This window comes from Myotis nattereri (genome assembly GCF_964212035.1).
Source record: "Myotis nattereri genome assembly, chromosome: 10".
NCBI classification, from domain to species: Eukaryota; Metazoa; Chordata; class Mammalia; order Chiroptera; family Vespertilionidae; genus Myotis; species Myotis nattereri.
Genome location: NC_138085.1, coordinates 82,326,982 through 82,339,121, shown reverse-complemented (window position 1 = coordinate 82,339,121; position 12,140 = coordinate 82,326,982). Strand labels below are relative to the sequence as shown.

General features: G+C 57.8%; 1 protein-coding gene across 1 annotated transcript in view; it reads left to right on the top strand.

Annotated features, from left to right (window-relative positions):
- Positions 1-235: 235 nt before the first annotated feature.
- ASAP2 (ArfGAP with SH3 domain, ankyrin repeat and PH domain 2) overlaps positions 236-12,140 on the top strand; it is a gene marked incomplete at its 5' end in the record, with an annotated part of 89,307 nt that continues 77,402 nt past the window's right edge. Inside the window, one exon of the mRNA XM_081100704.1 lies at positions 236-361. Coding sequence (XP_080956830.1) covers positions 236-361 — 126 coding nt within the window. The remainder of the gene's footprint in view (positions 362-12,140) is intronic.

Below are 12,140 nucleotides of genomic sequence, written 5' to 3'. Positions count from 1 at the left end.
TGCGCGGGGCTGCGCGCGCCGCCCCTGCTCCCGCCGCCCGGGCCCGCGGCCGGCCCTGCTGCGCCCTGCGGCGGCCCCCGCGGCGGCTCCCGGGGCTCCGGCGGCCCGCGCCCCGGCGCGTCCCTTTGTCCGCGGACCGGGCGGGCGGCGAGGGCGGCGTCCGAGGGGCCGCAGGAGGGAGCCCGGCGGCGGCGCAGCGACCCCTGCCCGGCGGCCGGCCGCGCGCGCCGCGGCGATGCCGGACCAGATCTCCGTGTCGGAATTCGTGGCCGAGACCCATGAGGACTACAAGGCGCCCACGGCCTCGAGCTTCACCACGCGCACGGCGCAGTGCCGCCACACCGTGGCCGCCATCGAGGAGGTGAGCGCGCGCCCTGCCCCCGGCCCCGCCCGCGGCCCCCTCCCGCGTCCCGGGAAAGTTTCTTCCCTCCGATCCGGACGCGGCCGGGCTCCCCGCGCCCGAAACAGGAGCCCTTTGTTCCGTGGAGGGGGCTCGGCAGACGGGGCCGATGGCCACCTGGGGCCTCTTCTGGGGACCCCGCCCCGCCCCCACTTCCCTCGCGGGGCCCCGGCCCGCGGGTTCCCGGACCCGCCCAACTTGGGCCCGAAGGCTGGCTGGGCGGTGGGCGGGGAACGGGGCCGGGGTCCTGGCTCGCCCGCCCTCCCCGCGCGCCGCCTCCCGACTGGTTGGCGGAGCGCGTCCGCCGGCAGCCGGTCCCGCGGGGCAGGTGTGCGCCGCGCGCCCCTGGCCGCCTCTGCGGGGAGCTGGCCGCCCGGGAAAGGTGTGCGCGGCGCCCGGAGAGGGTGCGGGGCGCTGCGCGGAGGCCGGGATGCTGATCCCCGGGCCTGGGTCGCCGCCTCGGCTACCTGCGTCTCACCTGCCACCTCCGGCCTGGAAAGGCCTGGTTCGGTTAAGGCGCAAAGTCATCGCGCCGAGCGCTCACGGCTCAGCCCGCCACATCCTGCGGGGGGGACGCGGGGGCGCAGCCGGCTCCGGCCGACCAAGCCGCGGACGGTGTGGGCAGGGCCGGGGCGGGGAGCGCAGGGCCGCCGCCGACTGGTTTGGGGCCGCTTGTGACCTCGCTGCCCCCCTTTCCCTGCCGCACCCTAAGGGACTAGCCCTGCGTCCCTCCCAGGCCGCGATGCGGGTCAAGTGGCCGGCGCTCCGCTTGGCTCCCGATGGGGAACCGGCTGACCAGCCAGACGTGCGCCCATATTGACTGGAGATGATGAAGTTTCTCTCGGCCGGAATGTCAAGTTACAGCCCTAAAATGGGGGTGGTGTAGGTGTTTTAGGTTCTAAAATTTAGAAGATGTCTGGGCCGGAGGGAAGGAGGGAGGCCACCGGAGAGCTTGAAGTTAGGCGATGGCATTCCTTGCTTTGGTCCTTGGAACAAAGCCTTTGCTGTTAGGAATTGCTTGGGGGGTGGGGGGTGGAAATCCGGAATGTTTCTCTCGATGGAGTTTTTTCTCTCTCTGTAGACACAGTCAATAACAGGCTAAATCAAAAGTAACAGATTCAGCACTCTGCCTGTTGGAAGTGTAGCCAGGGCGTCCTCCCAGCCTCCCTCTCCCCCACCCCCTTTTTTTTGCAGAGGAGACCTGCTTGCAAACCTTATTTAATCACAGTGAGTCCTGGGATCCCACTTTGCCTAATTCTGCCTGAATCAGCGAGGCTTAAAAATAATGCCTTCAGATGAGGCGGATGGGAGGGCCTCAAGAAGTCCACCCCCCCCCCCCCCCCCCCCCCGCAAGTGCTGGGCAAGAGAAACATGTTCATCATGTTTTGAAAATACACCATTAATAATGTTAATGGAATGATTGCAACCAAAAAGGAAGCGGGCTGTTTCTTAAGGGACGGAGCTCCGTGCCCAGGGCCTTCAGAAAGGCCTGACTGTGTGGAGAGTTCCGTGTCTTTTCCCCGCTGCAGAGTCAGCTAAATATTAACGTGCAGATGCGGGAAAGCTGGGCAGATAGGAATTGCTCCGAAGACGGGCACAGCCTTTCTCTGGTTCCTTTTCGTCTCCAGCGTGTCAGCCCAAAGCTCTTTCTGCAGCTGCTCTGGAGCCCGCTGGAGCTCAGGGACTGAGCAGATTAGAGGGACGGGATTCCGTCATTTTATTAAACTGCAGGCTCGCTCCGCGTGGCCCTCGATGCCCAAGAATGTTAACGTCTCGCTCAAACTGGTTTGGCTCGGGATAGAGCGTCGGCCTGCAGACTGAAGGGTCCCAGGTTTGATTCCAGTCAAGGGCATGTACCTTGGTTGCGGGCACATCCCCAGTAGGAGGGTGTGCAGGAGGCAGCTGATCAATGTTTCTCTCTCATCGATGTTTCTACCTCTCTATCCCTCTCCCTTCCTCTCTGTAAAAAAAATCAATAAAATATATATTTTTTAAAAAAAGGCCCTGACCGGTTTGGCTCAGTGGATAGAGCGTCAGTCTGAGGACTGAAGGGTCCCAGATTCGATTCCGGTCAAGGGCATATACTTGGTTGAGGGCACATCCCCAGTAGGGTGTGTGCAGGAGGCAGCTGGTAGATGTCTCTCTCTCATCGATGTTTCTAACTCTATCCCTCTCCCTTCCTCTCTGTAAAAAAGAAATAAAATATATATCATTTAAATAATGCCCTTTCCACGGTGTTTACCAAAACCTGGCCCGTTTATGGTTTTACTGCCCAGGGGTTCCCACAGACTTTGGTTTTTGACACGCATCTACTTTTGCTGCTGAAGAGAGGCATGAGAATGGGTATGTGACGGGAAGTCACCGATTTAACAGAAATCCATGAAAATTTGCAGTCCCTCAGTCCTGTGTTCAAACGAGTGAGTCCTGAATTAGTGAACTAATTTTACACGGATTAACCTTTGGGAACCTGGCATTTCCAGTAGGCCCGGCCTGCTAACGCTCGGTGTACAACTGAATGCACTTGTTTTTCTCTCTCTGCACACCTGCAGCTGGGCTCAGTAGCTGCGGGGTCCCTCCCCGATGCTATGGCTTTCACAGCTGTTGTATGTCTCCCTCAGCCCTGCTTTCTCCGCGAGGGAACAGGCGCAGGGAGGTCCCTCTGCTCCCGGTTGCAGAGCTGGCGAGTTGAAGAGCTGGAATTTGAACGGGGCTCCGTGCTGTGTTCAGAAACAGATGCTGCTTTCTGTTCCTATAGGAGGCTGGGTTCTCTGAACTACTCCTTTGTCAGCTAGACCTGGGTTCAAGTTCAGAGTCCACCACTTGCCAGGTGTGTGAACTCCGGTGAGCTATCTAAGGTTCCGCGTTTTCCTCCACTTTCAGGCCTGGGTAAGAGGAGGCTGTGGTGAGGGTGTAATGAGCAAATGCACAGCACAGTGCCTGGCAGACGGCTGGTTTAACCAGCGCTCAATGCTTAACAGGTTGTGGTTAAGCCACAGAACCCAGGGAGGACCATGGGCCCCAGAATGAGATTTGCATGAGGGAGGGTGGGAAGGTGGGACAAGTGAAATGGCTAAACGAGTAAGTGAATGAAAAGCTACGCTATTAAACCCGTGTCTATTTTGTCTTTATTAAATCCATGCTTATTTTTGTTGTTGTTAAACCCATGTTTATTTTTTCAGGCCGTTTTCTTGGCAACAGGCCAGCACATAGCCGTGCTTTAGATTTTTCAGTTGATCACTTTCTCTGGGTGAAATCATTATTTTGCACATTTTAGTGTGAAGTCCGGTGCCGCCCTATGGAATACAGCCTGCGTTTTTGGAAATAACGGGAAAAAAATAAGTAGTGATGGCATAAATCTGTAAAGCCAGCTCTCCCCCCTCCCTTTTTTGGGGGGGGGGGGCGAGTTATTTCTGTCTCAGTTTCTTTGAGTCTCTGGGTACTTTGAAATTGTCTCAAAATAGGGAAAAATGTATCCTCCTTGGAAATCCCGTGTGTCCAGTTGAACGCTCCTGCAGAGCACCCTGCACCCCGCCTTGCCCGTTCGGCTTTGTAGTTTTAAACGTCAACCTGATGCTGCCGCGGAAGAAGTAAAATTTAATCTCCTTCCCTCCGGGGCCGTCATTCCCTACCCTGTTGTCCTTGGTTACCTTGGAGACCTCAGTGCTGTCACAGCCCAGGGTTGTAAGTGCAGGGGTGGGGTGAGCATCGGGGATGCTTCTCTGGGCTGCCCAGACCCCCAGGGACCTTGCTGTCCCTCCCAGCGGTCAGGGTGGGAACCCGGCCTCCGGGGTTTACAGGCAAGAATGCGATTCTGGCTCAGCCAGCGTGGCTCAGTGGTTGAGTGTCGACCTTTGAACTAGAAGGTCATGGGTTCGATTCCCGGTCAGGGCACGTGCCCAGGTTTTGGACTTGATCTCCAGTGTGGGGCTTATAGGAGGCAGCCGATCCATGATTCCCTCTCATCATGGATGTTTCTCTCTCTCTCTTCCTCTCCCTTTGTGTCTGAAATAAAAAAATACATATATTTTAGAAAAGAAAAGGAAATGTGTTTCTGAGTCTCAGCCCTCGTGACTTGTTTGACAAACAGCCCTTCCAAACAATCCCAGGCGGACAGGCTCTGACTCTGTCGGCCGGAGGACGTCACCTTCTTGCCCGTGCGTTTGCGTGTTTGGAAGTGAGGCTCTGCGGGCAGACGGGCCCCCCTAGGGTGCTGTCTGTGTTCTGAAATCTGGACTTCGTGTTCCGAAATGTTGGAGTCACTCACGGAAGAAAAGATCTTCTCCTAGTGCCCCCCATCCCCCCCATTTCATTTCTCTCCTCTTTTGTGATGAACGGTAAGAAGCACCAGCGCTCCAGGTGAGCGCAGACCCTGTGCTTCGTCCGTGGGGACTCACTGAGCCTGCTGAGCGAGGGGCCGGAGCTGGGGAGTGAGTTCCCTGTGAAAGAACCTGCAGCTCAGTGGGAGGGACACGTCCTACAAACAAGCCAGTGCGATCAGCCCGGGCCCTGGCTGCCGGAGGGTCCAGCCACGCCCAGGGAGGGAGTGGCCAGGCGCCTGGGGCTGGGGTTAGGAGGCCTGGGTGGCGGCGTGTGGTTGGCATGTGAAGCCGAGGGAGTCACCACATGCTTTAGTCCTGGAGGTGCCTCCATAGGACCCTCCCTGCCGGAGGTCAGTATTGATCCACTCCCGACGCGGGGCGGCTGGGCCCCTGGTTGGATTTTCCCAGCCACCCACTCCACAGGGCTGCTCGGGCCAGGAGCTGGGAGCAGTGCCCGGTTCTCCTCCTGCACCCACACCTCTAGGCCCCGGTGCCTTGCTCCATGGAGCACAAGCGTGGCGAGCCCGCCCTGCCCCGCGTGGGGGCGGGGATGCACACGGAGTTTCTCAGTGGCACCGGCCACGTCCCGTGCTCAGTAGCACCCGAGCCGGTGTGGCTCAGTGGGTAGAGCGCGGCCTGCCATCGGAAGGGTCCTGGGTTCCGTTCCGGTCAAGGGCACGCACCTCGGTCGCAGGCATGATCCCGGGCCCTCTAGCCAGGGCCCGTGTGGGAGGCACCAATGTATGTGTCTCTCTCACATCGGTGCTTTTCTCTCTCTGCCTCTCCCACTCTCTCTAAACATCAATGGAACAATAGCCTCCGGTGAGGATCGCCAAGTGCTGGCCACGTGCCTGTGGGATAGCGCAGGTCCCGGGCACCCCGTCACGCTGTGCAGGGGCTCAGACCTCGCCCTTCACAGCAGGGCCCACCCCGTGAGCCTGGCAGACACCAGCGTCTCAGACCCACCTCAGGCCTGTGAGTCAGAGCCCATCGAGCAGGCACACCAGGTACATTCTGTGCACATCGCAGTGGGAGAAGGTGTTCTGGGCTGGGAGCCTGGCTGCGGACCCCTGCGGCGTCCATAGGAGATGGGGCCCCGCCCTGAGATGCTGGCTTTATCACTTGGGGCGGGGCCTGAGCTTTTTTCTTTTTTTTTTTTTTTGGCACCAAGAATTTAGGACTTTTCTTTTGTCCCAAAGCTGCTGACGCAAAGTCATGATAAAGCATTCTGCTTTCCTTTGTCCCCCCTCACGCATACAGGAAAGCTGCTGGTGGGGGGAATGATTTTGTACATGGGGAGAAGCAATGTAAATTCACAACTTAAGGTAAGGGTTCTCTGTGCCACTCGTCGCTTTAAAACGTTTGTATGGACCTCACCGATTGGCTCCGTGGATAGAGTGTCAGCCTGTGAACTGAGGGGTCCCGGGTTTGAGTCCCAGGGAGGGCACGGGCCTGGATTGCGGGCTCGATCCCCAGCGCTGGGTGTGCAGGAGGCAGCCCATCAGTGGTTCTCTCTCATCATTGATGTTTCTCTCTCTCCCTCCCCCCTCCTCTCTGAAATAATACAAATATGGTGAAGTTTAAAAAACTAGTTCATATGGAAATCCAGTCACAATCAGCAGGGGACACCCCTGGCCATGCGTTCACAGTGGAGGTTCGGGGAGACCAGCCTGCAGGGCGTGAGAGTTCTGGGGTGCCGGCGGTCTGCCGTGATCCGGGAAGTTGCCCATTTGAACCGATGCTGCTGTCCCTTAGCGTGTCGGAGGGCCCAGGACGGGGTTGAAGTGCCATCCGTCACCGCTGGGGTTTCCCCCTCGTCTTTTCTCTCTGGCACTTATCAGGCACTTCCTGTGTGCCGGGCATGCTTTGATTTCTTTAGATGCATCAACGATTAACTTGTTTAATTCTTACAAAAACACCGAAAGGTCCAGAGAGCCTGAGCCCCTTGGCCGAGATCACAGAGCCAGGGGGGTGGGGGCAGGTTCGGACTCAGCATGTTGGCACCAGAGCTGCCCTGGCAGACCCGGGGCCAGGGAGGCCTCCGCGCCGGCCCCCCCGCCCCACCCCCCCCCGTGACCTGGTCCCCCCGTGACCCGCACACGCTGTAGCCAGTGGCCTCTGTTGCACTTCTCGCGTGGACGCTTCTGGACGGGCTTGCTGCTGCTCCACTTCCTCCTGCGCCTCTGGCCTGGGCTGCGGAAACGCTTCCCGCTCTGCCGACCCGCCCAGCCCGCCGCAGCTGGCCCGGCCCACAGCCTGGCAGGAGGCCTGCCTGCTAACGGGATCGCGGATGACATCACCGCACTCCTGCTGAAGGTGGCTGTGTCTGCATGCCTGTGTACACACTCAGAGCTGCCAGGAAACGGGGGACGGGGCGGGGGGGCAGTTCCCTCTGATGATGAAGCCCTTGTCTAGGGTCCCAGCAGGTGGTCAGGCTCGGGGCCTCGCTCCCTAGCACCCCACAAAGAAAGAAGCCCATTCCTGCTCCAGTTGTGTGTGTTTTTCTTAAACTCAACTCCAGTGGCTGACATTTCCTGGAGCCTCGGTCTGTTAGGGCAGCGGTTCTCAACCTGTGGGTCGCGACCCCTTTGGCAGTCGAACTACCCTTTCACAGGGGTCGCCTAAGACCATCCTGCAGATCAGATATTTACATGACGATTCATAACAGCAGCAACATTACAGTTAGGAAGTAGCAATGAAAATAATTTTATGGTTGGGTCACAACATGAGGAACTGTAGTGAAAGGGCCAGAAGGTTGAGAACCACTGTGTTAGGGGCTGTGCTGTGTCTTGAATTGGTTAGCGAACCTGGCACAGGTCCTGGCGTGACCTCTGTTTCCTAGGTGACGAAACCGGGGCTCAGGCAAGTGACGCGGCTGCAGGTCCCTCGCCCACCACGAGCAGCCGCCTGCGATTAGCATCCTCGCGTGTCCCTGGGGGTCTCACTCCCGCCGGCCCCTTAGTGGACCGCCTGTCGTCGGCAGGCCAGGCCGTGGTTGCTGAGGTTGCCTGGGGGCCCAGACCGGTCATGGCCCCCAGCCCCTGGGTGGTGCTTAGCATCAGAGGTGCTCGCCGAGTGACCTTCACGCCCACAGGAAACGACAAGGACAGACCCGCCCTCACAGAGGCTGTCCCGGCTGCGTGGGCCCGGCCAGGTGGGCGAGGAGATGGGACAGTGTCCCTCTGCAGCAGCTGTGTTCTGAGCGGTGGCCACTGCAGGGTGGGTCCTGGAGGTGGCGTGTCTGGGCGGCTTTGGGTCAAGAAGGCAGTGCCCGCGGGCAGTGCGGGAACTTGGGGAGATTCTGAAAGGAAGCGGGAATATTAAATCTCACTCCCCGTAGCCCTGGCCTGTCACTGACCAGCTCTCGGGACTCGGGCGGGTGATGTCGCTGGTCCAGCCTCTAGCTGTGATGAGCTGCAAGGCATCCGCTCAGAACATGCCGTGTCCACTCCTGACGGGCTCCTCTGGGCTCTTCACACTCGTGCGTCTGAAGAGGCCCGAGGGGAGCCTGGACTTCACCTCTGTCCTTCCCCCTTTCGGTCCCTCCCCCCAGGGGCCACTGGAGTCGGCGTGGTGTGGCCCGGAGCTGAGCTGGGTTTCACGGCTGCATCGCTAGTTTGAGTTGGGAGAACGGGGGCTGTTTGCACCCAGGTCCCCTCGAAGCGGCTTTTGCCGTCTCGGCTGCAGACCGTGGTCTCGATGGTGTCTTCACTGGGCGTTGCGTCTCGGGGGAGAGCGGGTGCTGCTCACCATCACAGCTGCGGGTCCTCATGTAGTTTGTTTGCTGAGCTTTAAGTCAACACGGATTTTCTGATATCGAGGTTCTAAGAGCCGTCCCCAGGGTTTGGGGGGAGCCAGGGTTCTCCATCAGGAAGCTGGGGTGTTCACACTTGCTCTGTGGATTTGGTGGGGTTTCTGGGGTGGAGTGGAAAGGGTGCTAGCCGCGGGGTTAGACGAGCTGGGTCTAGTTTTAGTCGGGCCCTCACCTTGCCGGTGACCTTGAGCAATCACTCACCGTCTGCATGTCTGGTCTCGAGTGCGGGGTTTAGACGAACTGATCTCCGACTGGAAGGCCCACAGCTCTCTGATCAGTAGATCCTGGTTCTTTGTGTCAGTCATGTAAGGTTGCGTTTGTAAAGGTTTTGAGGAAAATGGTGGGGAGAAAAGTCGGCAAGCAGTGGCTGGTTTGTATTCCGAAAAAGAAAGTGTAGTTCTGAGTTAGATCTGCACGTTGATTAAAAAACAAACAACACAACATAAAACTGCCCAGGCCCGCGAGGCTCAGCGTTTGAATGTTGACTTATGAACCAGGAGGTTTCGGGTTCAATTCCCCATCAGGGCACATGCCGGGTTGTGGGTTCGATCCCCAGGGTGGGGCGTGCAGGAGGCCAACCAATCAGTGATTCTTTCTCTTCATTGATGTTTCTCTCTTTCTCTCTCCCTCTCCCTTCTTCTCTCTAATCAATAAAAACATATTTTAAAAAAAACTTTCTACGGCTTCCTGAGACACTTAAATTTGTTGTTGCTTTTTTTTTTTTAATTGACATGCAACCCACATACCATCCATGCACCCTTTCTCAGAGTCTAGTTCAGTGAGTGCTTTCAAACATTCACGGGATTGTTCAGCCTCCCCCGTATCCAGTTCCAGAGCTTTTTTTTTATCACCTGGGCGGAGCCCCACTCCCTTAGCAGCCCCTCCCATCCCCTTCCTCGGCCCCTGACCACCGCAGTCTTTCTGTCTCTGTAGATTTCTCTGTCCTGGACATTTCCTGTCATGGACGTCAGACCATAGAACCATACAACAGGCGGCCTCGGGTGCCTGGCTCCTGGCACTCAGCAGACTGTTTCCAAGGTGCATCCCTGCTGTATCCTGCGTCTGTGCTTCATTCCTTTTTCTCTGAAAAATAGTCCAAAGTGTGGATAGCCTTTTTTCCCCCACCTATTCATCAGTTGATGGACATTTGCGTTGTTTCCCCCAGGGGCGATTTTGAACAGTGCTGCTGTGGACATTCTTGTCCGCGGTCTAGGGTGGGTCGATGTGTTCTCAGCTCTGTCGGGTGTACCCCGAGGAGTGAGCTCGCCGGCTCCCGTGGTAACAGCTGTTGTCCGAAGGGGCTGCGCACTTCACAGTCTAATGACAGTTTGGGTTCCAGTTTGTCCGCCTCATTGTCAGCACTTACCGCATCTGTCTCTTATTGTAGCCGCCCGGGGGGGCGGGGAAGCCGGGTCTCCTGGACTTGACGGACATGCCCCTGTGGGTGCCTGCTGGTGCTGAGTGTTTGGAATTCACTGAGCAGACTGGAAGATGTGCCTGCCTGGCCTTTAGTTGCAAAATAAGTTAGTGGGAACGTCAGGTGTGTTGGTAGATAGGCTTCCACATCGGCCTCGCTCAGCCGGCCAGGGGTGTGGCGGTCCCTGGGAGGTGCCCAGCCGGGAGCCAGCCCGTTGGGTTTGCTGCTCGGGGTGGCTCTCTGGTTGTGTCTTTCTGTGAGGTCGCCGCGCTGTTCGGTCGGTCTATGAGCATCCCCCTCGCTTGCTCCCAGGGAGACTGCTCAGTCCTTGACAAAGGTCGTGATGGAGATGCCTGGTTTTCTCCTCCCCTTGTGCGTCCTCCTGTTTGTCTTTCCCTTTTCTTGCAAACGGATTGGGGTGTGTTTGCTCCGAAGGCTGCTGGGCGGCCGGAACCTGCCCCTCTGTGGCCGAGGCTGTACTTGCCACGTGAGGGGCTTCAGGTTTGGAAAGGCTGCTGCTGGGTTGGTCTGTCCCAGGGAGACAAGATGGCTCTTCGCGGGCCCCCCTTCCTCTCTTCCCTCCTCCACGCTGCTGTTCTCGGCGTTTCCTGGGGGACTCCGTGGCTTATGCTGCAATTGGGGCAGCTTAGCGCTCGCATCTTCCTCCTTTTCCCTGCCTTCTCTCCCCTCTTCACTCATGGGGTGCGTTTTCAAACCTTCGGGGGCCTGGGTTTTCTTTTTCTTTATAATTTTATTTATTGATTTGAGAGAGAGAAAGAGAGGAAGGGAGAGAAAGAGAGAGGGAGAAACATCGATTTGTTCTTCCTCTTATTTATGGGCCAGAGGCCTGATGCACGAAATCCGTACAAGGGGCTTGGCCCTCACAGCCCCGGCTTCATCCGGAAGGTCGTCCTGAAGGACTTTCCCCCGTTTGGCCGTCCAGTCTAATTAGCACATTATGCTTTTATTATTATAGATCCATTGGCTGCTGCTTGTCTGTGTCCTGACCGCAGATCGAACCCGCAACCTTGGGGTATCGGGACAATGCTCTGACCAACTGAGCTACCCGGGCAGGGCCCGTGTTTTCTCTTTCTTCTTTCTTTTTTTCCTTGTGTTTCTTTTTAAAGGAAGCTATTCCCGAGGGGATGGGTTGGGGGTGGGGGGAGCTTTAACATGGGATTTCAGGCCAGACCTGTCTCCTGCCTCCTCGTCTGTCACTGCAGCTGTGGCCATGACAGGTTGCGGCCTCCTGTGTTTCCCAGGACCGGGCTTATTGTTGCCCTGTGAGCATGATTTCTCACCTTCTGTGGCTGCGCTGGGAGGAGCTCGGTGGCTGACGTGCAGCCTTCTTTATGGTCAGAGCAAAGTCAGGGGTCTGATGGGTCTCAGGGCGCAGTTGCTTTAGTTGCAGCTAATAGGACATCTCTCGGGGCTCCCGTTTCATTTGCTCTTTTAATTTATGGGCCTCCCTCCCTCCCTCCCTCCCTCCCTCCCTCCGGGCGCCTGGAGGAGGGGCCCAGGCCTGCTCCGCCCACAGAGGCATGAGCTGCTCTGACACTTCGTTACATGTTTGGTCTGAAAGAGGGAGTAACAGTGGCCGCAGAGGAGTATTTCAGAAATTTGCTATTGTTTTTCCGAAAAAGCACCAATGTGCTATTAGGCTGAACAATTGGAGCCAGCAAGCCAAGGGCACGCTAGAACCTGGAAGGCAACGGAGACCCTGTGAGAGGAGAGGAGAGCGGCGACTGGGAAGGAAGCCCGTTGGGTCTCGGTGGCGTCAGTGACCCTCGGGGCCCAGAAAAGGCATGCGATGCGGCCTGCGGTGTGGCTCGGTTGGCTGAGTGTCCTCCCGGACACCGAAAGGTCATGGGACTGATTCCGGCCAAGGCACGTGCCCAGGTTGCAGGTGTGTATGGCCGGCAACTGATCAATGTTTCTCTCCCTTTCCCTTCCTCTCGCTCTAAAATCAATGAAGGATTGACTTAGGGTTCCAGATCCTCCACCTCATTGGGTAAGGACTCTTTTTTAAATACAAGACCCTGCAGTCTTGGCCGTGGAGGGAGGGAGAGAGGACGAGACTCCCGGGCCCCGAGGGTCGCCGGGAGCCACAGCAGGCGCGGTGCTTGCTGTCAAGACTGGGCCTTAAGACGGTCAAAGGCAGCGGCTGCGGCGCGAGGCGAGCCTGTCCTC